The 26,955-nt window shown below is 46.7% G+C and overlaps 1 protein-coding gene across 1 annotated transcript in view; it reads right to left on the bottom strand.

The window, feature by feature from the left end:
• Nucleotides 1-26,955, bottom strand: part of LAMA4 (laminin subunit alpha 4) — a 227,737-nt gene that overhangs the window by 98,260 nt on the left and 102,522 nt on the right. The window contains exons 7-9 of the mRNA XM_073575987.1: nucleotides 23,156-23,336; nucleotides 21,569-21,661; nucleotides 19,934-20,085 (exon numbers count right to left, since the gene is read on the bottom strand). Coding sequence (XP_073432088.1) covers nucleotides 19,934-20,085; nucleotides 21,569-21,661; nucleotides 23,156-23,336 — 426 coding nt within the window. The remainder of the gene's footprint in view (nucleotides 1-19,933; nucleotides 20,086-21,568; nucleotides 21,662-23,155; nucleotides 23,337-26,955) is intronic.

The following is a 26,955-nucleotide window of genomic DNA, read 5'->3' as shown; positions in this document are numbered from 1 at the left end:
CTATAGAGTAGGAGACGGAGGTTAACAGTGTCGAAAGCTGCAGAAAGGTTGAGAAGAATGAGCAGAGAGTGTTCACCGTTACATTTTGCTGTCAGAAGGTCATTGGTAACTCTGATGAGTGCAGTTTCAGTCTAATGTAGGGGTCGGAAGACAGACTGTGAAGGGTCTAGGAGGGAGTGAGTGGAGAGGTAACGGGTAAGGCGGGAGTAGACTAGGCGCTCCAAAAGTTTAGAGATGAAGGGGAGATTGGAGACTGGTCTGTAGTTCTTTGTGCAGGATGGGTTGAGAGCAGGTTTCTTTAATAATGGAGTAATGATAGAGTGTTTGAAGGAGGATGGGAAAATTCCTGAGGAGAGGGAGAGATTAAAGATTGTAGTTAGGTGAGTTGTGATGACTGGAGAGAGAGACTGGAGGAGATCTGAGGGAATGGGGTCGGTAGTGCATGTAGTTGGACGAGAAGAAGAGAGGAGTCTGGAGACTTCTTCTGTGATGGGACCAAATGTGGAAAGTGAACCAGAGGAAATGCAGGTAGGAATGGGAGTCACAGCACTTGGTGGTTGGGAGTGGATTTCCTGATGGATATTATCTATTTTCTCTATAAAATAGGAGGCCAGGTCATCTGCACAAATGTCTGAGATAGGAGCTTGTGCTTTTGGCCTGAGGAGGGAGTGAAAGGTATCAAAAAGTTTCTTGGGGTTGTTGGCTAGTGAGGAGATCAGGGTGGTGAAGTAGGTCTGTTTGGCGAGGTGAAAGGCAGAATTGTAGGTTCTTAACATAAATTTGAAGTAGATGAAGTCTTCTGGTGTGCGGGTTTTTCTCCATCGGTGTTCAGCACTACTAGAGCATTGCTGGAGAAATTGAGTTTTCAATGTGAGCCAGGGCTGTTTTACTCTGCGTTTGGAGGTTCTGAGGGGGAGGGGCGCTACCTAGTCAAGGGTGCTTTTAAGAGTGTGGTTGTAGTGATGAACAGCCAGATCAGGACAGGAAAAAGAGGAGACTGGGGACAGGGAAGATTGTAAGGAGTCTGAAAGTGTCTGAGGGTTAATGGCTTGTAGATTTCTGAATGTGTGATAGATAGGAGTGTGCTGGAGTGGGCGAGGATTTGTGAGCGTGAAGGAGAGAATGTTGTGGTCAGAGAGGGGAAGCGGCGAGTTATTTAGGTAGGAGATTGAGCAAAGCCAGACAAAGAACAGAGGGCGGTGCGGTACAAGAGGGACAGGCAGAACTCGTAACAGGGTCAGAACCGGATCAAAACCAAACAAGCAACAAGTTATCAGGCACAAGGCACACGTACACAAAAGGTCAACTAACTCAGTTGAGGGCAGGAGTATAACTGACACCGGACCTAGGTCCAGTGAGCATTAAATAGCCACCCTCTGCCAGAGAGAGGCAGAAACAATTAACCCCCTGTCTGACCAGGACGGCCCAAAGCGAAACCCCATCCTGGATCATGACAGTACCCTCCTCTCAACGGGGGGCCACTGGACCCCCAGGTCTCTCAGGATTCTTGGTGTGAAAGGCCCGGACCAACCGATCCGCATGAACCGATCGAGCAGGAACCCACGACCGTTCTTTAGGACCGTAGCCTTTCCAATGTACCAGATATTGAAAGGCAGGACGGACCAACCTAGAGTCGACAATTCGTTCCACCTCGTACTCAGACTGCCCGTCTACCAAAACCGGTGGCGGGGAAGCTGATGATCCCTCCCCACAGGACCTCACAGATTTCAAAAGGGCCCTATGGAAAACATTGGGGATCCGTAGAGATGGCGGGAGACGCAACCGAAAAGCCACCGGGTTAACCGCTTCGGTAATTTCATAGGGACCTATAATCTTAGGTCCAAGCTTCGCAGAGGGGACCTTGAGCCTTATATTCTTGGTAGATAACCATACCTTATCCCCAATCTGAAACACCGGTCCCACGGATCGGTTTTTGTCTGCAAAAAATTTAAATTTATCCTGGGCCTTCGTAATGTTACTCTGGACCTCCCGCCATACCTCCCCCAACTGCTGGATAGTCTCATCCGCCCCAGGACACCCAGAGTTCAAACAGGAAAATTCTCCAAAATGAGGTTGAAACCCATAGTTGCACAAAAAAGGGAGATGTACGCGTAGACTGGTTAATGCGGTTGTTAAACGCAAACTCGGCCAACGGTAACACAGAACACCAATCATCCTGTCGGGCTGAAGTCAAGCAATGCAGAATTTGCTCCAGAGACTGATTGGTCCGCTTGGTCTGCCCATTAGTCTCTGGATGATAAGCAGATGAATAGGACAGACCAATACCCAACCTCTTACAAAAAGCCCTCCAAAATCTGGAAACAAATTGCACTACTCCTTGAACACTTTGAATTCCCTTCTATCTCCAGAAAAAGTATCCAGTAACTTAACCGAAGATTCAGGGGAAATTACTGTAACCTCCCGAGCCCCTGATGATAAAACCCCCTGCAAAGTGTCAGCGATCAGCTGCTGAGACTGAGCCAGGGCTAGTTGTTCCCCCAGGAGTCTCTGAGACATCTGAGTCAGGTGCTTTACCTGCTCAGAAAGAGCGTGCATAGGATCCATCACACACATAGGAGAAGGGGAGCATAGAAAAAAAAATGTTAACGGTCAGTTATAATATCAGGATCCTGTCAGCGTCGGCAACTGCCACGGCTGTGCAGAGTGACTTACCCACACTGCGGGAGAGCACGGGGCCCAATACGGTAGTGAAGGTTTAAGCAGACAGGACCTGAAGCACGGAAAATAGTAAGGAGTACCAGGACCTATGATCATGTGACTGCGGCTTAGCGTCCTACTACTGCAGATGATGCTATGTACCTACTGCAGGAATACTGTAGTAGAGGAGAGGAAAACGCAGGTCAGACAAGCAGAGGTCATACACGAGAGGGCGGTGCGGTACAAAAGGGATGAGCAGAGAATATTCAAGCCACAAGCAGAGAGTCATGCGCGAGAGGGCGGTGCGGTACAAGAGGGACAGGCAGAACTCATAACAGGGACGAACCGGATCAAAACCAAACAAGCAACAAGTTATCAGGCACAAGGCACACATTCACAAGAGGTCAACTAACTCAGCCGAGGGCAGGAGTATAACTGACACCGGACCTAGGTCCAGTGAGCATTAAATAGCCACTCTCTGCCAGAGAGAGGCGGAAACAATTAAACCCCTGTCTGACCAGGACAGGCCAAAGCGAACCCCCAGCCTGGATCATGACACCGGTATATGACCGCTACTCTGAGGGAGAGGGGACGGAAGAGTCTGATGGTGTGGACCTCAAATGAAGGGAATGAGAGTGATGGAACTGGGGAGATGACCTGGAAAGTGCATTGTGGCGACAGGAGTATGCCGACTCCACCACCAGGTCTGTTTGGGGGTCTCAGGGAATAGGTGACTTGTAAGCCACTATGGGAGAAGGCAGCAGGGGAGACAGTGTCAGAATCCTGAATCCAGGTTTTAGTGAGGGCCAACAGATTCAGAGAGTTGTTCAGAAAGTAGTTGTGCAGGAAAGGAAGCTTGTTACATACTGACCGTGGATTCCAGAGGCCACAAGTGAAAGAAGGAGATGGAGTGCAAGTAATATTAACTATCTTCCCTGTCCCTGCTGAAGAAAAGCAGACCCAAACCATGAAGCTGCCACCACCAAGTTTGACAGTGGGGATGGTGTGTTCAGGGTGATGAGCTGTGTTACCTTTACGCCAAACATATCGTTTGGCATTGTTGCCAAAAAGTTCAATTTTGGCTTCATCTGACCAGAGCACCTTCTTCCACATGTTTGGTGTGCCTCCCAGGTGGCTTGTTGCAAACTTTAAATGAAACTTTTATGGATATCTTTGAGAAATGGCTTTCTTCTTGCCACTCTTCCATAAAGGCCAGATTTGTGCAGTGTACGACTGATTGTTGTCCTATGGACAGACTGTCCCAACTCAGCTGTAGATCTCTGCAGTTCATCCAGAGTGATCATGGACCTCTTGGCTGCATCTCTGATCAGTCTTCTCCTTGTTTGAGATGAAAATTTAGAGGGACGGCCGGGTCTTGGTAGATTTGCAGTGATATGATACTCCTTCCATTGGGATGTTTAATGTTTTGGAAATCATTTTGTATCCAAATCCGGCTTTAAACTTCTCCACAACAGTATCACGGAACTGCCTGTTGTGTTCCTTGGTCTTCATGATGCTCTCTGCTGTGCATCAAACAGAACCCTGAGACTATCACAGACCAGGTGGGTTTATATGGAGACTTGATTACACACAGGTGTAATCCCTTCTCATGTACAGCACCATGGAACCAATGGTGCTTTATAAATAAATAATAATAATAATATTTATCATCATTAGTCATTTAGGACAACATTAGATAATTCAGAGATCCACAATGAACTTCTGGAGTGAGTTTGCTGCACTGAAAGTAAAGGGGCCGAATAACATTGCACGCCCCAGTTTTCAGTTTTTGAATTTCCACAAAAATTTAAAATAACCAATAAATTTCGTTCAACTTCACAATTGTGTCCCACTTGTTGTTGATTCTTCACCAAAAATTTACATTTGGTATCTTTATATTTGAAGCATGATATGTGGGAAAAGGTTGAAAAGTTCCAGGGGGGCTGAATACTTTTGCAAGGCACTGTATCATGGCTACTATTTGAGGGTCCATACAACTTTTTGATTAAACAGGTGGTCAGAAAGTGACCCGCTATAGTAGCAGGTGGAATCGCAAATTCGCAATACTTCCTGTAAACGCGGTTGTTAACTTGCGTTACAGGAAGCGCCTCACTGGCTCCACCCATTGGTCACCCCGTCACATGATCGCGGGTCACTGATGGTTCGGCTTGACAACCAGAGGTCTGCAGTAGACCTCTGTGATTTTCATTGCCAGATTGTTATGTGAGTTTTTTGGTTGCCGCTACATTGTAATAAAATGCAATAACAGATGATCAAAAACATTGTATCTACACCAAAATTGTATCAATCAAAACGACAGCTTGGTGCACAAAAAATAATCCCTCCGCCAGCCCAAGATGATATAAAGTGGACACGTTACAGGTCTTGGAAAATGGCGCAATTTTTTATTTTTTTTAAACAAATTTTGGATTTTTTTTTCAACACTTAAATAAAAAAGAACCTATACCAGTTTGGTGTCTGTAAACTTGTAATGACCTGAAGAATCATAATGGCAGGTCAGTTTTAGCATTTAGTGAACATGGTAAAAAAAAACAAAAAATAACTTTTTTGCAATTTCACCGCACTTAGATTTTTTTTCCCGTTTTCCAGTACACGGTATGTTAAAACTAAAGGTGTTGTTCAAAAGGACAACTTGTCCTGCAAAAAACATGCCCTCACATGGTCATACTGACCGAAAATTAAAAAAAGTTATGGCTCTAGGAAGAAGGGGAGCACAATGCGAAAATGCAAAAATGGAATATGTCCCGGGGGTTAAGGGTTTAACATTGAAGTGAGATGCGTTAAATAGCCATCTGTTTTTTCTTTTATTTTTTCTTTTATTGCTTACTGGATCCGTTACAAATAGTGTTGAGCATTCCGATACCGCAAGTATCGGGTATCGGCCGATATTAGCGGTATCGGAATTCCGATACTTAATTCCGATACTTTTTTCATATCGGATTCCGGGATCGGAATCGGAATAGGAAGTTCCCATCATGCTATGAGCCTGCTTGATTTGATTAAGCCAATGGGAATCCTCCGAAGTGTGGGCACATCCTGTTAGGCATGTAGGCATGTTAACTATTGGCATGGCTGTGATTGGCTGCCGAAATGATGTCATGATGCACTATAAAAGCCACCGCAGCCGCCATTTCTGGTCACTCTGCTGTGAATTCAGTTAGGGACAGGCTGCTGTAGAAGACTGTGAGGGACAGTTAGAAATAGCGATTCTAAAAACAATATTGTGCTTTATCCAGGCTACATAAACCACCACTGTAGCTTGCTTTTCCCTAGCAGCGCTGTTTTCACAGCTGTCTGCAAGGGCTGTGTGAGTGCAGCTCACGCTGTGGAGTGGGTCCTGCAGTCACGTCAGGCTGTAGGCCACCCAGTGTGATCACTGCTGCCTCATACATCTTTTATTTTTTGAGCTGCATTTTTTAAATAATTTCAATCTAGTGTGCTTCCATCCGTATCCATATACGTTGGTTGCAAACACTAGTAGTAGACAGCGGAGCCTTTCTGCAGCCTTTCAGTGCTAGTGTCCACTTTGCTGCACTGTTCACGGCTGTCTGAGAGGTCTCTGACTGTGTGTGAGTGCAGCTCACGCTGAGTAGTGTGTCCTGCAGCTACGTCTGGCTGTAGGACGCTCAGCGTGCGTCACTGCCTCACACATATTTTTATTTGAGTGCAGCTCATTTTTTCTTCTATTAGTGTGCATCCATCCGTCTCCATCTACGGTGGTTGCAAACACTATATAGGAGTACACAGCGGAGCCTTTCTGCAGCCTGTCAGTGCCAGTGCCCACTTAGCTGCACTGTTGACGGCTGTCTGAGAGGTCTCTGACTGTGTGTGAGTGCAGCTCACGCTGAGTAGAGTGTCCTGCAGCTACGTCTGGTTGTAGGACGCTCAACGTGCGTCACTGCCTCACACATATTTGTCTCTGAGTGCAGCTCATTTTTTCTTCTCCTATTAGTGTGCATCCATCCGTATCCATCAACATTGGTTGGTTGCAAACACTATATAGGAGTAGATAGAGGAGCCTTTTTTTCTGGCTTGTGCCCTGCCGGCGCAGCCAGATTAGTATTACCCAATTTTTTTGGAGCCTCATCTTTTGCATTGTAGGTTACCTGCCTGCATTGTAATAGCTCCAAAAAGTTGGTGATACTATCAGTTTCAATTCTTTGTTCTCATACTTTGAGTTTGTTTCAAACAAAGAAACCACATAAAAAGTTCACCAAACACTACATTTTGAACTTGTGTAGGCCACATCAGCTCCTATTAAAGTCTAGTCCACACACACACACTTCATAAAATTAGTGTTTCTTGTACCTGTAACCAGCTGTTCAGGAATAAGCACACTAAGGCCCCCCTTTGTCCTTTTTTGCCTATCTTAAGCAGTCTTGCAAGATGAAGAAGGCAGGGAGTAAGGCGCGGGGGCGTGGGCGTGGGCGTGGAGTTTCAGCAGGGAGAGGACGTGGGGATTCTGCAGGGAGAGGACGTGGGGATTCTACAGGTAGAGGACGTGGGGATTCTGGGCCTGCTGCGGGCACCAGTGGATCAGCATCCCCCAGTTTTAGCAGGCAACAGTCCTTTATGCGCAGCTTTGTAGGACCTCAACGTACCCCACTGCTGCGGGAGGAACAAATTGAAGCCGTTGTCGGATGGATGGCAGCTAACGCATCGACTTCAATTACTTCCGCATCCTCTCAGGGTCAGAGCACCGAAGAGCAACCATCTGTCTCTTCACCACCTGCCAAAGTGCCCAGGCAGTCAGAGAGACATGGACAGGAGCCATCACAATCTCTACTTCTGTTCTCGGAATCTGTTGGCTTGGAAAGAGGGGGCCAGCCAAGCAGCATTCCTGAATGTGAAGAAGAGGGAGTATGCAGTGATGCGCAACTTCTTTGTCCCTCTGAATCTGAAGAGGCGAGTGGGCCAGTGCCTATGGTCAGCACACCTCAGTACGCATCAGATGATGACGAGACTCAGTTGCCACTTTCTGGTGCGTACGGTGCTGGCGAGACAACCCCGGAGAAGCAGCTGTTTGAAGAGGGGAGGGAAGATGATGAGGTCCTTGACCCATCATGGCGTGAGCAACAGGAAGGTGGTGGGAGCAGCTCAGAGGAAGAGATTCCCCTACCGGCCAAAACAGGAGGCAGAGGGAGGGGGAAGACTTGGTTGCCTGTACCCTCCACTTCGGCACCCGTTAGGAGCATTCCTCCTTCCAAAGGCAAACCGGGCGCTCACAAGAGTTGCAGTGCGTGGTCCTTTTTTGACACAGTTGCAGATGACATTTGCTTTGTCAAATGCAAGCTGTGTCATCAGAGAGTCAAAAGAGGGAGAAATGTCAGCAACCTCAATACCACAAATATGTGGAAACATGTGCGCACCAAGCACGAGTTGGAGTTGCAGAGACACCCTCAAGACGTAGGCCAACGTACAGCACCACCTACCACCTCTTCAGTTCGTGTTGGGCCCTCTTCCTCCAGCTCACACACTGCTGGTTCGGCTTCCTCACAGGATCGCCAAGGAAGAACCTCTGCCACTGTTGTCCGGAGACCCTGTCAGATTCCACCCATAACAGCACGTTCCCATCCATCACAGCCATCGGTAGCACAGGCATGGGATAAAAGGCGCCCTTACTCGGCAAACCATCCCCGAGCACAGTCTCTGAATGCTGGCATTGCCAAACTTCTGGCAGTTGAAATGCTGTCATTCAGGCTGGTGGACACTGACACCTTCCGGGACTTAATGGCATTGGCAGTCCCCCAATACAACGTGCCCAGCCGCTTTTATTTCAGCAGGCGAGCTGTCCCTGCCCTGCAGAAACATGTTGAGGGCAAAATAAAACATGCGCTACTAAACGCCGTTAGTAGCAAGGTCCACCTGACCACCGATGCGTGGACCAGTAACCATGGACAGGGACGATACCTTTCCCTCACTGCCCACTGGGTCAATGTTGTGGAGCCGGGTACGGATCTGGAGAGTGGCGCTGTACGTGTTCTTCCAACGCCACGGATTGCAGGACTCCAGTCTGTACACATAGACTCCTCCTCCTACTCAAGTTCCTCAGAAACAGCAGAGCAGGAGCCTGTTACGACCGATATGAGCACAGCCGTGGCCAAACGTCAACAGGCTGTACTCAAATTAATTTCTTTGGGGAATCGAAGCCACACAGCGCAGGAGCTCTGGAATGCTATCAAGCTGGAGAGCGATGTGTGGTTTGGGCCAGCGAATCTCCAGCCGGGCTTGGTAGTGTGTGACAATGGCCGAAATCTGGTGGCAGCTCTTGGCCTAGGCAACCTCACACACATCCCATGTCTGGCACATGTTCTTAACTTGGTCGTGCAGAGCTTTCTGAGGGACTATCCGGATCTTGATGCACTGTTGCACAAGGTCCGCATAGAGTGCGCTCACTTGCGACGTTCCAGCACGGCAAGATCGCGCCTCGCTGCTCTGCAGCGACGATTTGGCCTTCCAGAACATCGCATCATATGTGACCTACCCACCCGGTGGAATTCAACGTTACATATGTTGGAGCGGTTGTGTGAGCAGCAGGCAGCAGTCATGGAGTACCAGCTGCATCAGGCGCAAACAAGTCGCACTGTGCGCCGTTCACACTTCAGCACCATTGAGTGGGCCTCTATGAAGGACATCTGCCTCGTTTTGCGTGCCTTCGATGAATCCACGCGGATGGCGAGTGCAGATGATGCACTAGTCAGCATGACTGTCCCCCTTATCTGCCTGCTTCAACAAACACTGCAAGCACTAAGGGATGAGGTTTCAGAAGAGGTGGAGGATGAGGAGTCCCAAATGCCATCTGCTTCTGGACAGTCTGCGCTACGTGTTTCCTCACAAAGGCCTAGGCAGGGGACACTTTGTGAGGAGGATGAGGAGGAGTCGATGGAGGAGGAAGACATCTCTCCAGAGGAGGGAGGTACACAAACCTCTACTCAGTATGTACAGCGAGGGTGGGGTGATGCAGAGCAGGTCGAGGTCACGCCTCAAACAGGGGACAGCGGTTCTTTGGCAGTTGGGAGTCTGCAGCACATGGTTGATTTCATGCTGCAGTGCCTGAGAAACGACCGCCGCATCGCCCACATTCTCGTCTCGGCTGATTATTGGGTGTACACCCTCCTAGATCCTCGCTACCGGGACAGCGTACAAAGGCTCATACCAACGTTGAACCGGGAGCGTAAAATGCGGGAGTACGAAGAGTCACTGGTGCAGTCCATAATGTTTTCCATTCCACCCGACAGCATTGTTGCTTTACAAAGCAGCTCTGTGCGTCGAGGCAGTGGAGGAAACTCTGCACAAAGAGGGAGCAGAGGCAGTGCCGCAGCACAAGGCAAGACCACTATGGCCCAAATGTGGCAAAGTTTTGTGTGTCCACCACAATTGTCTACACCATCAGCGACGCCTCGAGTCAGCAGGAGGCAACGCTTCCGTCAGATGGTGTCAGACTACATGTCTTGCCCTGTCGCTGTACTCCCAGATGGCTCTTCCCCCTTCAAGTTTTGGGTCTCTAAGCTGGATACATGGCCAGAGCTTAGCCAGTATGCATTGGAGGTGCTGGCTTGCCCTGCTGCCAGTGTATTATCGGAACGTGTCTTTAGTGCCGCAGGTGGTGTACTAACAGACCGTCGCACGCGACTATCTTCCGATAATGTTGACCGGCTGACTTTTCTGAAAATGAACAAGGCCTGGATCTCCAAAGACTTTGCCATTCCTCTTACAGACTAAATTAGTGGTTGGCAACTGTATCCAGGTCTGCTGGTGTGTTCATTTTTCTACCACCTGAACTATAATCCCTGTGCTTCAACACAGCCAGTTGTCGCTCAGATGTGTCGTCTGCACAGAGAAACACACTAGCTCCTGTGTTACTGGGGTTCAGTAATGCCAGCTGATCCCCTGCTGTGTGGACGGCAGAGTCACCAGCTCCATCAACATTCAAACCACTACTGATTTTTAACCGTGCCCAACTTAGGTCTCTGGCTCCACTGTCTCTACTATTTCCCCTGACCTCCAACCCCGCCATCAACATCTCTGAAATGGCGTCAGCACAATCTACACTTGTTCCTGTGTTCCTGTGGCTCAGTCCCATCAGTTTATCCCCTGATGTGTGTCCGGCAAGGTCTCCTGCTCTGTCCACATTCCCATAACCAGTAGTGGGAATGAGGACAGAGCTGGCGAACTTGCCGGACAAACATCAGGGGATCAACTGATGGGACTGAGCACCAGTAACACAGGAACAAGTGTAGATTGTGCTGACGCCACTTCAGAGATGTAGCTGGCGGGGTTGGAGGCCAGGGTAAATAGTAGAGACAGTGGAGCCAGAGGCCTAAGTGGAGCATGGTTAGAATCAGTAGTAGTCCACAACCTCCATAAAAACCGCTGCCCATTGGCCTCTGCATGCGGCATGCGTAATCCTGGGCTCCAACAGCGTCAGTTGGTGTTCAGAAGTGTCGTCTCCACAGAGCCAAACACATTCGTTCAAGTGTTAGTGGGGTTCAGCACTGCCAGCTGTTCCCCTGCTGTGGAGATGGCAAGTCTCCTGCTGCCTTCACCTGCCAAAATCCAGTAGGCCCCAGCCTGCTCCGCGCCTAATCCTGGGCTCCAACAGCGTCAGTTGGTGTTCAGAAGTGTCGTCTCCACAGAGCCAAACACATTCGTTCAAGTGTTAGTGGGGTTCAGCACTGCCAGCTGTTCCCCTGCTGTGGAGATGGCAAGTCTCCTGCTGCCTTCACCTGCCAAAATCCAGTAGGCCCCAGCCTGCTCCTCGCCTAATCCTGGGCTCCAACAGCGTCAGTTGGTGTTCAGAAGTGTCGTCTCCACAGAGCCAAACACATTCGTTCAAGTGTTAGTGGGGTTCAGCACTGCCAGCTGTTCCCCTGCTGTGGAGATGGCAAGTCTCCTGCTGCATTCACCTGCCAAAATCCAGTAGGCCCCAGCCTGCTCCTCGCCTAATCCTGGGCTCCAACAGCGTCAGTTGGTGTTCAGAAGTGTCGTCTCCACAGAGCCAAACACATTCGTTCAAGTGTTAGTGGGGTTCAGCACTGCCAGCTGTTCCCCTGCTGTGGAGATGGCAAGTCTCCTGCTGCATTCACCTGCCAAAATCCAGTAGGCCCCAGCCTGCTCCTCGCCTAATCCTGGGCTCCAACAGCGTCAGTTGGTGTTCAGAAGTGTCGTCTCCACAGAACCAAACACATTCGTTCAAGTGTTAGTGGGGTTCAGCACTGCCAGCTGTTCCCCTGCTGTGGAGATGGCAAGTCTCCTGCTGCATTCACCTGCCAAAATCCAGTAGGCCCCAGCCTGCTCCTCGCCTAATCCTGGGCTCCAACAGCGTCAGTTGGTGTTCAGAAGTGTCGTCTCCACAGAGCCAAACACATTCGTTCAAGTGTTAGTGGGGTTCAGCACTGCCAGCTGTTCCCCTGCTGTGGAGATGGCAAGTCTCCTGCTGCATTCACCTGCCAAAATCCAGTAGGCCCCAGCCTGCTCCTCGCCTAATCCTGGGCTCCAACAGCGTCAGTTGGTGTTCAGAAGTGTCGTCTCCACAGAACCAAACACATTCGTTCAAGTGTTAGTGGGGTTCAGCACTGCCAGCTGTTCCCCTGCTGTGGAGATGGCAAGTCTCCTGCTGCCTTCACCTGCCAAAATCCAGTAGGCCCCAGCCTGCTCCTCGCCTAATCCTGGGCTCCAACAGCGTCAGTTGGTGTTCAGAAGTGTCGTCTCCACAGAGCCAAACACATTCGTTCAAGTGTTAGTGGGGTTCAGCACTGCCAGCTGTTCCCCTGCTGTGGAGATGGCAAGTCTCCTGCTGCATTCACCTGCCAAAATCCAGTAGGCCCCAGCCTGCTCCTCGCCTAATCCTGGGCTCCAACAGCGTCAGTTGGTGTTCAGAAGTGTCGTCTCCACAGAACCAAACACATTCGTTCAAGTGTTAGTGGGGTTCAGCACTGCCAGCTGTTCCCCTGCTGTGGAGATGGCAGTCTCTCCTGCTGTCTCCGCATTACAAAGACAGTAGGCCTCTGCCTACACCCTCCTATTTCCTGGGCTTCAACACAGCCAGTTGTAGTTCGGAAGTGCCGTCCACACGGAAAGAGATACTTGCTCCCGTGTCTCAGTGGGGTTCAGTAACGTCAGCTGATCCCCTGCTGTGTGGATGGCAGTCTCTCCTGCTGTAAACTCATTCAAAATACAGTAGGCCTCTGCCTACACCCTCCTATTTCCTGGGCTTCAACACAGCCAGTTGTAGTTCGGAAGTGCCGTCCACACGGAAAGAGATACTTGCTCCCGTGTCTCAGTGGGGTTCAGTAACGTCAGCTGATCCCCTGCTGTGTGGATGGCAGTCTCTCCTGCTGTAAACTCATTCAAAATACAGTAGGCCTCTGCCTACACCCTCCTATTTCCTGGGCTTCAACACAGCCAGTTGTAGTTCGGAAGTGCCGTCCACACGGAAAGAGATACTTGCTCCCGTGTCTCAGTGGGGTTCAGTAACGTCAGCTGATCCCCTGCTGTGTGGATGGCAGTCTCTCCTGCTGTCACCTCATTCAAAATTCAGTAGGCCTCTGCCTACACCCTCCTATTTCCTGGGCTTCAACACAGCCAGTTGTAGTTCGGAAGTGCCGTCCACACGGAAAGAGATACTTGCTCCCGTGTCTCAGTGGGGTTCAGTAACGTCAGCTGATCCCCTGCTGTGTGGATGGCAGTCTCTCCTGCTGTAAACTCATTCAAAATACAGTAGGCCTCTGCCTACACCCTCCTATTTCCTGGGCTTCAACACAGCCAGTTGTAGTTCGGAAGTGCCGTCCACACGGAAAGAGACACTTGCTCCCGTGTCTCAGTGGGGTTCAGTAACGTCAGCTGATCCCCTGCTGTGTGGATGGCAGTCTCTCCTGCTGTAAACTCATTCAAAATACAGTAGGCCTCTGCCTACACCCTCCTATTTCCTGGGCTTCAACACAGCCAGTTGTAGTTCGGAAGTGCCGTCCACACGGAAAGAGACACTTGCTCCCGTGTCTCAGTGGGGTTCAGTAACGTCAGCTGATCCCCTGCTGTGTGGATGGCAGTCTCTCCTGCTGTAAACTCATTCAAAATACAGTAGGCCTCTGCCTACACCCTCCTATTTCCTGGGCTTCAACACAGCCAGTTGTAGTTCGGAAGTGCCGTCCACACGGAAAGAGACACTTGCTCCCGTGTCTCAGTGGGGTTCAGTAACGTCAGCTGATCCCCTGCTGTGTGGATGGCAGTCTCTCCTGCTGTAAACTCATTCAAAATACAGTAGGCCTCTGCCTACACCCTCCTATTTCCTGGGCTTCAACACAGCCAGTTGTAGTTCGGAAGTGCCGTCCACACGGAAAGAGACACTTGCTTCCGTGTCTCAGTGGGGTTCAGTAACGTCAGCTGATCCCCTGCTGTGTGGATGGCAGTCTCTCCTGCTGTAAACTCATTCAAAATACAGTAGGCCTCTGCCTACACCCTCCTATTTCCTGGGCTTCAACACAGCCAGTTGTAGTTCGGAAGTGCCGTCCACACGGAAAGAGATACTTGCTCCCGTGTCTCAGTGGGGTTCAGTAACGTCAGCTGATCCCCTGCTGTGTGGATGGCAGTCTCTCCTGCTGTAAACTCATTCAAAATACAGTAGGCCTCTGCCTACACCCTCCTATTTCCTGGGCTTCAACACAGCCAGTTGTAGTTCGGAAGTGCCGTCCACACGGAAAGAGACACTTGCTCCCGTGTCTCAGTGGGGTTCAGTAACGTCAGCTGATCCCCTGCTGTGTGGATGGCAGTCTCTCCTGCTGTAAACTCATTCAAAATACAGTAGGCCTCTGCCTACACCCTCCTATTTCCTGGGCTTCAACACAGCCAATTGTAGTTCGGAAGTGCCGTCCACACGGAAAGAGACACTTGCTCCCGTGTCTCAGTGGGGTTCAGTAACGTCAGCTGATCCCCTGCTGTGTGGATGGCAGTCTCTCCTGCTGTAAACTCATTCAAAATACAGTAGGCCTCTGCCTACACCCTCCTATTTCCTGGGCTTCAACACAGCCAGTTGTAGTTCGGAAGTGCCGTCCACACGGAAAGAGACACTTGCTCCCGTGTCTCAGTGGGGTTCAGTAACGTCAGCTGATCCCCTGCTGTGTGGATGGCAGTCTCTCCTGCTGTAAACTCATTCAAAATACAGTAGGCCTCTGCCTACACCCTCCTATTTCCTGGGCTTCAACACAGCCAGTTGTAGTTCGGAAGTGCCGTCCACACGGAAAGAGATACTTGCTCCCGTGTCTCAGTGGGGTTCAGTAATGTCAGCTGATCCCCTGCTGTGTGGATGGCAGTCTCTCCTGCTGTAAACTCATTCAAAATACAGTAGGCCTCTGCCTACACCCTCCTATTTCCTGGGCTTCAACACAGCCAGTTGTAGTTCGGAAGTGCCGTCCACACGGAAAGAGACACTTGCTCCCGTGTCTCAGTGGGGTTCAGTAACGTCAGCTGATCCCCTGCTGTGTGGATGGCAGTCTCTCCTGCTGTAAACTCATTCAAAATACAGTAGGCCTCTGCCTACACCCTCCTATTTCCTGGGCTTCAACACAGCCAGTTGTAGTTCGGAAGTGCCGTCCACACGGAAAGAGACACTTGCTCCCGTGTCTCAGTGGGGTTCAGTAACGTCAGCTGATCCCCTGCTGTGTGGATGGCAGTCTCTCCTGCTGTAAACTCATTCAAAATACAGTAGGCCTCTGCCTACACCCTCCTATTTCCTGGGCTTCAACACAGCCAGTTGTAGTTCGGAAGTGCCGTCCACACGGAAAGAGATACTTGCTCCCGTGTCTCAGTGGGGTTCAGTAATGTCAGCTGATCCCCTGCTGTGTGGATGGCAAAGTCTCCTGCTGCCTACACAGTCGTACCACTACTGATTTTTAACCGTGCTCCAATTAGGCCTGTGGCTCCACTGTCTCTCGTATTTCCCCTGTCCTCCAACCCTGCCAGTTACAGCTCCGAAGTGGCGTCTGCACAATCCACACTTGTTCCTGTGTTACAGGTGTTCAGTCCGATCAGTTAATCCCCTGATGTGTGTCCGGCAATGTCGCCTGCTCTGTCCACATTCCCATTATCGGAATGTGGACAGAGCAGGCGACATTGCCGGACACACATCAGGGGATTAACTGACCGGACTGAACACCTGTAACACAGGAACAAGTGTGGATTGTGCAGACGCCACTTCGGAGCTGTAACTGGCGGGGTTGGAGGACAGGGGAAATACGAAAATCAGTGAATCCACAGGCCTAAGTGGAGCTTGGTTCAAATTAGTAGTCTACAACCGATCTTAAAATTTCTTCAATGCAGCCTAAGCCTGCTCCGTGCTTGTCCCTGGGCTTCAACACAGCCAGTTGTTGCTCGGAAGTGCCGTCTTCACAGAGTAAAACACTAGCTCCTGTGTTTGTGGGGTTCAGTAACGTCAGCTGTTCCCCTGCTGTTTTGATGGCAATCTGTCCTGCTGCCTCCCAATTGACAGCACATCAGGCCTCAGCCTGCTAAGTGCTTGTCCTGGGCTCCAACATCGCCAGTTGCTGCTCATAACTGACTTTGGCACGGGTACTCCCTCCTGCCCAGCTTGGTTCCAGCCCTGCCTGCTGTTTCCGGGAAGTGTCAATGTCAGTTTGCCACCCCAAGTTGCCATGTCGTGTTGCGGTTGGGTTAGCCGAGGCTAGGGTGCCAGCAGTTTAGGTGCTTCCTATGTGGACTGCGGGTTCTGGTAAGAAAGGTTTGTTCCATAGTGCCAGTAGGACAAGCACCCCCTGTAGGACTGTGTGATTCGGTAACTGCGGCCAGCTTGCGGCATGCCAACTTTGCTTTTCAGGGGTAACTTCTGATACCCCTCCGGGTTCCAGCACCGTCAGCTGGTTCTCATCAGAGCCTTTGGCCTAGGTGCCTCCATCTCGGTATCCGAGTTCCAGCAACGTCTGCTGGTCCTTGGTAGTGCTTTGTAGCACAGGTACCTCCTGCTTAGTAACCGGGTTCCAGCACCGTCAGCTGGTCCTCGGTTGTGCCATTGGCTCTTATTCCTTCTGCTGCCCCTCCGGGTGCCAGCACTGTCAGCTGGTCCTCGCTATTTCCATTTGCTCTTGCAGCTTATGCTACCCCTCCGGGTTCCAGCACCGTCAGCTGGTTCTCGTCAGAGCCTTTGGCCTAGGTGCCTCCATCTCGGTATCCGAGTTCCGGCAACGTCTGCTGGTCCTTGGTAGTGCTTTGTAGCACAGGTACCTCCTGCTTAGTAACCGGGTTCCAGCACCGTCAGCTGGTCCTCGGTTGTGCCATTGGCTCTTATTCCTTCTGCTGCCCCTCCGGGTGCCAGCACTGTCAGCTGGTCCTCGCTATTTCCATTTGCTCTTGCAGCTTATGCTACCCCTCCGGGTTCCAGCACCGTCAGCTGGTTCTCGTCAGAGCCTTTGGCCTAGGTGCCTCCATCTCGGTATCCGAGTTCCGGCAACGTCTGCTGGTCCTTGGTAGTGCTTTGTAGCACAGGTACCTCCTGCTTAGTAACCGGGTTCCAGCACCGTCAGCTGGTCCTCGGTAGTGCCATTGGCTCTTGTTCCTTCTGCTGCCCCTCCGGGTGCCAGTACCGTCAGCTGGTTCAAGAGGACAAAGAACAGGAAGACAACCACCAAGATGCAGAACAACAAGAGAGAGAAGACAAAGAAGCATAAAAAAAACAAAGCAGAAGAACATTAAGCATAAGACTAATACTCTGAGCAAATGATATTATCTTATTTATAAGCAGAAGAAGACTAAGCAGTGTATGGGGGTGAGTCCGTTCCTCCTCGTGGTGCCCCTGGAAAAGGCCTGCTTCTGCAGGCCAAACTGAACGCGGACAAATCCTGTTGTAAATCTTTTGTGACAGGCAGAACGGAAGGTGTAAACTTCTAACTTCTCTAGATAACAACTACAGGAATGCCTGACACAAACAAGAATATGATGAAGAAGAATAGGAAGAAGATGAAGAAGCTGAATATGTAGAATAATAATTGTTGAATAAGAAGAATATGAAGAATGTAAGAAAAGGAAGAAGAAGAAGAAGAAGAAGAAGAAGAAGAAGAAGAAGAAGAAGAAGAAGAAGAAGAAGAAGAAGAAGAAGAAGAAGAAGAAGAAGAAGAAGAATGTAAAAAAAGGAAGTAGAAGAAGAAGAAGAAGAATGTAAAAAAAGGAATAAGAAGAAGAATGTAAAAAAAGGAAGTAGTAGAAGAAGAAGAAGAATGTAAAAAAAGGAAGTAGAAGAAGAAGAAGAAGAATGTAAAAAAAGGAAGTAGAAGAAGAAGACATACATGTCTGGCAAAATATAAATGAGGCTAACATAGTCAATATCTTTGTAACTCCTAACATCTTTAAAAAAAAAAGTTTAATTCCTGCTATTCCATTTGATTGGGCTAAACCTCTATGGCTTTAATGTCTCCTCCACCTCCCACAATACATTCTACATTATTCTTAGTTGTTTTTCTTCATGTAGAATTAACCTACAAGGAAAGAAAGGGTTTTTTTTAATTCCGATATTTTGGCCCCATTGACTTGCATTGGTTCCCGGTATCGGAATCGGCGATACCGATACTTTTTTTTAAGATCGGCCGATCCATTCCGATCCGATATTTTCAAGTATCGGCTGGTATCGCTCAACTCTAGTTACAAATGGAAAAAATGGATGGCTATTTAACAGATCCGTTTTCCAAAGACTTAGATGTTAAAAAAAAGGGTCCAGCAGAGTTCAGGTTTTTTTTTAAACGGACAAAAAAGTTATGTCTCCAATGGATTGCTGCAGGATTTGTTCTAATGGATTATTACTGGACATGTGAACGTAGCCTTAGTGTGATCTGTAAGGAGAGAACGAGCGAGCAGAGTCCAGCGCCACCCTCGCAAGTGACGTCACTAGAATACACTAGATAGATTAGTGGGGTAACAACAGGGACTTTTTAATTAAAATATATTAGAAAAAAGATTAAATTATGAATTTTAATAGATAAAGAATTAGTATTAAAATATATTTTAGTTATGGATCACCCCTTTAACTTATTTTCCATTTCTGAAAGGAGGTGAGCTAAAAATAGTTATTCTCGCATTGAGATACATATATTTTTTTTTGCATTTACTAGTACTACGTATTATTAATCTGCTCCCTTTTTGTATGGGTTGTTACTTTTGTGATGATAGCAATTATTTACAGTTTTATGAAACCTTTTGTAATAATACTAACTGAATAGGGTTTATTATATTGATTTTTTTTTAATCTATTCAATTTGTTTTACATCACAATTGGCGACTTGACCATGCGATTCTCCATTCAGTTTTTTAACACATTGAAATATTTCTGCATTGCAATATATTATGCACTGACAGGTAGCCTATCAGGTCCAGCCTTTGTATTGTTATAATAGACAACATACAGACCTGGATAGGCCCCAAGATTACATGGCAACAAGTCAGCACTTGGCGATTGCATTGTAGAGGTGCCGATGGGTTTACCAAAGGAGCACTCTACCTCTGAAAAATTACTTATGTGCCACAATTGCTATTGATAACACGTGTTCCTACTTTATACACCTTTCTCTTAAGTGCGTGCACCTTGTTCACTGAGAAAATATCTAAATGACTGCCATTAGATTAAAAGACTGTCATGATCCAGGCCAGGTTTTGTATCCTGTCTCCCTTTCCCAGTCTGATCATGTCAAGGGTTAATTTTTCTCTGCCTTGTTCTGGCTTCAGGCCGGCTATTTCTCTCCACTGCATCCTGCAGGCTGTGTCAGTTATAGTTTCTGCCTACGGTGTGTGTAGCTGACTCTTCTTGCCCTGATTTGTCCTGTTGCTTTTGCTGACTGTACCCATGTCTGTTTATTCCCCTCTTCCCGTTCTGACTCTGTGTTCCCCTTCTCATGCTTTGACTCCCTGGTACCGTGACCTGCTGATTGTCTATTGTCTTTGGCGTATCTGCTCATGACCGGTATTGACCCATTTGGCTAGTTCCTGACTCTGTGCTTGTTTATTTCTTTGGTACTGCACTACAGACTAATATCAACCCGGCTTGTTTTACTATTCTGCTGCCACCTGGTGGTAGCCTCGCTGCTGCGCTGTAGGTCTGCTCTTGCCGTGAGCAGTCCTCCCTCCACGCGATTGCCATCTAGTGGATCTTGCACCTACCTGCATAGCAGCAGCGTGACACAGACAACTGCAATAACATTCTATTGTAGAGCTTTGCCCTGCATTTCTACTAGAATTCTGGAAAAAGAAAACAAATCTATACCTTGAGAAAAAGAACAGAGGAATTAATGTTGCCAAGAACTCTGTTAACTGCAACTCCAGTGGATATACTCAGTATAGTTGACCTGGTTTCATTAAGAAGTAAGTCGCTGAGGCGGAGGTCATCAATCAGGTCCCAGATACATTTATCACAATCTAGAAAAGCATGAGAACAGTTCATATATATCGGACAACATTCTCTGTATATTTGACATTTTCTACTGTACCTTTGAGAAAATTTAATATTTTATTTCTATTTTCATCATGAACATAATCTTTAAAATCTTAATTGGGCTACCCCAACTAGATAAACTTGACCCATGGGTAGAAGAACATAGAGACTGCTTCACTGTTCAAGAGATCACTCTGTTAAAATGGCATCTGCCAGTAGGAAATCCTCATGAGCCATCTATAAAGGCATGTAGGTCATAAGAAGCTGAATAAAATGATACCTTGATATCTACAATCCGATGTCTTATTCCAGAGAAATCCATTTTTTTCTCAATATGCAAATGAACTGTTAAGATCTACGGGCCGGACACTGAACTGCATGAGAATCTGCCATTAGATTGTATTTTAAATGAAAGAAGGAGATACCAGTGTGAGACATGTATATCAGAAGAGCAGACTGTCAGAGAAGTAACACCCCCTTTCATTTAAAATAAGCTGAAAAGACAGATTCTAATTAAGATCTGTGTCCAGCAAATAGATCTTACCAGCTCATTTACATATTGAGAAAAACATGTATTTCTCTGGAATAAGACATCAGAACTCAGATATCAAGGTATCGTTTTATTCAGTTTCCTATACCCCACATGCCCATATAGACAACTTAGAAGAGTTGAGCCTACTGACAGATTCCCTTTAACCAAGGTTGATAACTACTTTTAAGAGATCCTGCAAGATAATGATCCAATCTGACTATGATAAAGAGGTAACTAAAGCAAAGCAGAGCCATTTGGAGTGGGTACACTCTGCACCTTGGAGCGGCAGTTCACTACTGCTGGGAGGTGTATTATTCCCAGACACGTTCTCTTACACCATTGTGCCTATCAAGCACAACTATACTAGGTTAGTTAATTTCATTTTGTTTCTCCAAAGATCACCATGATATACTATGTCAAGGGGCACCACCTTTGTTTTATTTATTTTCGGTGTGGTGACAAGATGGGGGTAAGATATACTGTGCCAGAATTTTGGAGCAAAATTCTGGCATAAACTAAGTCAATTTAATAAGAGGTATAAACAGAGACAATAGTCACCATAGTTATGAAGCAGCACGAGCCATAGTGATACCTGAAACTAATTCTAAGACTGGTTAGCCTGAGTTTATACTGTCTGAAATTAGACAGTTTTAGTACATCTGCTTCGATGTATATATATTTTGCAGTTTAATTGTCTTTTATAAAATATACTTTGCTGGAAATGGATGAAAGCTTAGCGCTTCGCTTTCACAGCTTCCATTGGAAGGTTTAGATCTTGCTATGCCTCGTTTTCTCAGATAAATCAGATTACTGACCGCTCTTCTCGCTATGAGGTCTAAATAATTATGCCCATGAGTAAAAAGAATTCCTCAGTTTTGTTAGAATGATGATGTTTTCTTTTTTGTTAAAAATATAATAAAAGGTCCAAAACTTACTGAATGAACAATCAGATCCACTTGGGGATTCGGGGTCCTCTAACAGACACTCTCCGGTTTTATTGTTGCACGGTCCTCCGCCACAGTTGCATTCTAAATAGTCAGGAAACAATGTTAGTTGTACAAAGAATAAGCAAGTAATTATTTTATAGGAAGCAGCACACAACCATAATGTGAAACATTTGTGTAGTACATAAACCTTTCAATTGCTAACATAATACTTTCAACTAAAAACTTTGTATGGAAAACAGAAAATTGACACAAAATAAAGGCTGTCATGGAAATACAAGTGCTTTTTCTCCTAGCCATTATTGCAGACGATGATATTTTCTAACCATCATGACTCCAACATTGTGCAGATATTATATTAACAGAAAATAACTTAAACATTAAGATTTGAATAGTTCATTTTTCGGCTTATAGTGTCTTATAACCTATTGTTACTCAGAGGTAGGATAACCTTCAGAGGTATAACTGTTGCGCATCTGTTCCGGCTATGCTGGGGTTAGCTCCCTTCCCTTATGGCTGACGCCCTTTGCTGTGCTCCACAATGGGTTTTACAGATTGCCTGCTGTGTTCCTGTGGCATAATTTTCCTAAGCCCTTTAAGACCCAGCTATAAGCACAATTGTGTCTTGGTTTTGAGACTCCAGAGTTCTGTTGTTTAGAGTGCTCCACCATCTGTTTGCACTGTGAAGTCATCTTGAAATGGTCTTGCTATTCCTGCATATTCTTAGATTTGCTATTTGACCCTCTGCTACCACTTTCTGGATTAACCATCGATTGCAGTCACAACAAACTATTATTGGACTCTTCATATTGTGCATTCATCTTGCTAAATCATGTGTTTTCTGCATACTTTCGAGCGTCTGGTTTAAACCATTGGAAACAGTAAGCATAATAAACTATTAGTGGACTCTTCATATAGTTTATTCATCTTTTCAAAACACCTGGGGTTCCTCTGCCTTCCTCTATATGCTGCTTTACACTTGGCAATTTAGCCTGGCTTGCTGTTCTGGTTCTATGGTTTCCAAGGTGTCCAAGTCATTGCTGTTCCATGCTCTCTCTCGAAATGCACCAAAAAAAATTTCTGTACCTTCTTTATTTTACATGGATTTACATTAAAGATTGGATTTTACACCTCCATGTGCTGGACTTCAAACTATCATTGGACTTCACGATGTGCTCTATAGTCTTCTGTGCCAACGCCCCGCCCTGCGTCCGTGTGTCCACCATGACCTGCAGCTTCTTGTATCCAGCTCCCTAGGTGAGCCTGACAATACCTTGATGCTCATGGGCAGCTCCATTTTAGATTGTAGGTCCGCCTCTGAGGAATTGATTGTAAGTTTTGTCTCCTAAAATCCTTTAAGATTTACTGTTGGAAAACTCAACGCATGTTAATAAAGTCAAAAGTATTCACTTTAATTGGATGCAAAATACTAACAGATTTGCAAAAGCAGAAATCGCGCCTAAATCCTCATTAACTACTGCATGTGATCATATGGCCTTATGTGAAAGTTAATATTTTGTCTTTATATCTATTTTACAGAAAAAAATCAAGCTCACATAAAATTCTCAAAACACTTACTCTGACAACCAAATGGCCCGTAATTCCAATATCCAGACTTGCATCTCTCACATTTCAGACCCCGTATGCCGGGTCTACATCTGCACTGCTGAGTTATGGGGTCACAGTTGTTGTCCAAGGAGGCAACACTACATTCACACTTCTGACAGCCCAAACAACTTTCAAAACCATAGTACCCAGTCTAGGAAAAAACAAAATAGAGACACGTGAATTAAATGCTATGACTTCACACCAATATAGAAAAGTTAGATGTTTACAATAAAGGGAAAAGTGGACAATTATTTTGAAAAGGTATTGTGATTTTTTTTTAAACAAATTAGAAAACTGTTTCCTTGTATAATAAAAATCTACAGTTTTTAAAGAAACCTTCTGTGTTACGGTAATTCCTTTTAGTAAGATCTCTGCTTCACTCAGTAGGATCTTTATTTACTTCCAAAGGCAAAAATCCATCCACTGTCGTGTGACAATCGCACAGGTAAAGAGGGATCACACTTCTAGTATGTCCATCGGAGGCGTACTCCAGTTTGTCCATGATGTGACCAGGAAAGGATTGGATCCAATAGAAGTAAACAATTCATTCATTGTGTATGGCAGCAAGCAGGGAAACCCGTGATGAATTTATCTAGAAAATCTTAAAAACATTTGACAATACAAATAACATTGATTTGTTAAAACCAGAATACACTCATTCAGTAAATCTTAGAACTAGGTATAAAGGCCCTGTTACACATAACGATGTCCCAGCGATCCCACCAACGATCCGACATGGATGGGATCGCTGGGACATCGTTAGGCTGATCGCTGGTGAGCTGCCACATAGACAGCCCCACCAGCGATCAGGACCAGCGAGCAAGCTGGTTTCCAACATAAGCATCGGGTAACTAAGAGCCGCGCTGCTCTTGGATACCCGCTGTTTACCCTAGATACCAGCGTGCACACTGGTATCCAACGTAAACATCGGGTAACTAAGAGCCGCGCTGCTCTTGGATACCCGCTCTTTACCCTAGATACCAGCGTGCTCTGGTATCTAGGGTAAAGAGCAGGTATCCAAGAGCAGCGCGGCTCTTAGCTAGCCGATGTTTGCGTTGGAAACCATCATCCAGCGTTGATCGCTGGTCTCTCGCTGCCACATGCAGCGATGTGTGGTGGCCAGCGGGAGACCAACGATCAAAAAATGGCCTCGGACAATCGTGCACGATCAGCGATACCCGGTAGGGGGGCCGGTCGCTGATCCCCTTCAAACACAGCGATATCGCTGGAGAGATCGCTGATGCATCACAAAATCAGCGATCTCGCTAGTGATCTTGCTGTGTGTGTGACGGGGCCCTAACTTGCTAATGATGAATTAATTAATTTGTACAATACAGTTGTGGCCTAAAGTATTGACACCCCTGCAATTTTGTCAGATAATACTCAGTTTCTTCCTGAAAATGATTGCAAACACAAATTCTTTGGTATTATTATCTTCATTTAATTTGTCTTAAATGAAAAAACACAAAAAGAATTGTCCTAAAGCCAAATTGGATATAATTCCACACCAAACATAAAAAAGAGGGTGGACAAAAGTATTGGCACTGTTCGAAAATTCATGTGATGCTTCTCTAATTTGTGTAATTAACAGCACCTGTAACTTACCTGTGGCACCTAACAGGTGTTGGCAATAACTAAATCACACTTGCATCCAGTTGACATGGATTAAAGTTGACTCAACCTCTGTCCTGTGTCCTTGTGTGTACCACATTGAGCATGGAGAAATGAAAGAAGACCAAAGAACTGTCTGAGGACTTGAGATACCAAATTGTGAGGAAGCATGAGCAATCTCAAGGCTACAAGTCCATCTCCAAAGACCTGAATGTTCCAGTGTCTACCGTGCACAGTGTCATCAAGAAGTTTTAAGCCCATGGCACTGTGGCTAACCTCCCTAGATGTGGATGGAAAAGAAAAATTGACAAGAGATTTCAACGCAAGATTGTGCGGATGTTGGATAAAGAACCGCGACTAACATCCAAACAAGTTCAAGCTGCCCTGCAGTCTGAGGGTACAACAGTGTCAACCCGTACTATCCGTCAGCGTCTGAATGAAAAGGGACTGTATGGCAGGAGACCCAGGAAGACCCCACTTCTTACCCCGAGACATAAAAAAGCCAGGCTGGAGTTTGCCAAAACTTACCTGAAAAAGCCTAAAACGTTTTGGAAGAATGTTCTCTGGTCAGATGAGACAAAAGTAGAGCTTTTTGGGCAAAGGCATCAACATAGAGTTTACAGGAGAAAAAACGAGGCATTCAAAGAAAAAAACACGGTCCCTACAGTCAAACATGGCGGAGGTTCCCTGATGTTTTGGGGCTGCTTTGCTGCCTCTGGCACTGGACTGCTTGACCATGTGCATGGCATTTTGAAGTCTGAAAACTACCAACAAATTTTGCAGCATAATGTAGGGTCCTGTGTGAGAAAGCTGGGTCTCCCTCAGAGGTCATGGGTCTTCCAGCAGGACAATGACCCAAAACACACTTCAAAAAGCACTAGAAAATGGTTTGAGAGAAAGCACTGGAGACTTCTAAGGTGGCCAGCAATGAGTCTAGACCTGAATCCCATAGGACACCTGTGGAGAGATCTAAAAATGGCAGTTTGCAGAAGGCACCCTTCTAATATCAGGGACCTGGAGCAGTTTGCCAAAGAAGAATGGTCTAAAATTCCAGCAGAGCATTGTAAGAAACTCATTGATGGTTACCGGAAGCGGTTGGTCGCAGTTATTTTGGCTAAAGGTTGTGCAACCAAGTATTAGGCTGAGGGTGCCAATACTTTTGTCTGGCCCATTTTTGGAGTTTTGTGTGAAATGATCAATGTTTTGCTTTTTGCTTCATTCTCTTTTGTGTTTTTTCATTTAAGACAAATTAAATGAAGACAATAATACCAAAGAATTTGTGTTTGCAATCATTTTCAGGAAGAAACTGAGTATTATCTGACAAAATTGCAGGGGTGTCAATACTTTTGGCCACAGCTGTAAATGTCCTATTTCATTACATTTGGGTATTTTATGGATTTTCTGCTGATGTAAACTAGCTCCCAAATTGTAGAATATCACAATATAAAGTAAACATAGGCCCCGATTCATCAAACAATTTTGTTAGATTTCTGGCATAAAACTGTTTTAAAACTAGCAATGTTATTGTGTAACTCGTTTTTATGCAAAAGAGTTGGGGCTGTTGATGCTTTAGGTAAATCCCTGCCAGTTCCACCAAAATTTTTGAAAAGTGTACAGAGCTTAGCCAGGAGGGAGCAAGATCGAGCACGCCCAGGGCCGGACTGGCCATCTGGCAATTCTGGCAAATGCCAGAAGGGCCTGTCTGGTCGTGGGCTGCCTTGTCTGCTGCGTTGTTAACAGAATTGTGTTCTCAAGACACCCATACCAGAGTTGTGACGGAGCACAAAGTCACTGACTCCGTCACTTACCTCAGCAGGCCATGGGTATCTTTAGAAATATTGGTCTTGTAGTAAATCTTGCTTTCCTCTTGTAGTAAATCTTACTTTCCTCCAGAGTAATATATCCCATCTGGTGCTTGGGGACGGGGACCATCATGGGCCTGAGTGATTTCAAATGCCAGGGCTGAAATTCAGTCCTAGTCCGTGCCTGAGCACGCCCAACAAATTCATCATAATCTATGCCACAACTGAGCCGTGAATTACAGCAGAAATGCATTCTGGTCCCTGACTGGAGCACATGTCTTTCAGTGGTGGACGTCAGCTAAAAATTGCACCAAATTCATTAAGAGGTGAACGAATATGAATGAATTGGGCGCATCT

The sequence above is a fragment of the Dendrobates tinctorius genome, unplaced genomic scaffold (genome assembly GCF_039654945.1).
Source record: "Dendrobates tinctorius isolate UK_male_01 unplaced genomic scaffold, ASM3965494v1 ptg000046l, whole genome shotgun sequence".
Taxonomy (NCBI): Eukaryota; Metazoa; Chordata; class Amphibia; order Anura; family Dendrobatidae; genus Dendrobates; species Dendrobates tinctorius.
This window is presented reverse-complemented; position numbering and strand designations above follow the sequence as displayed.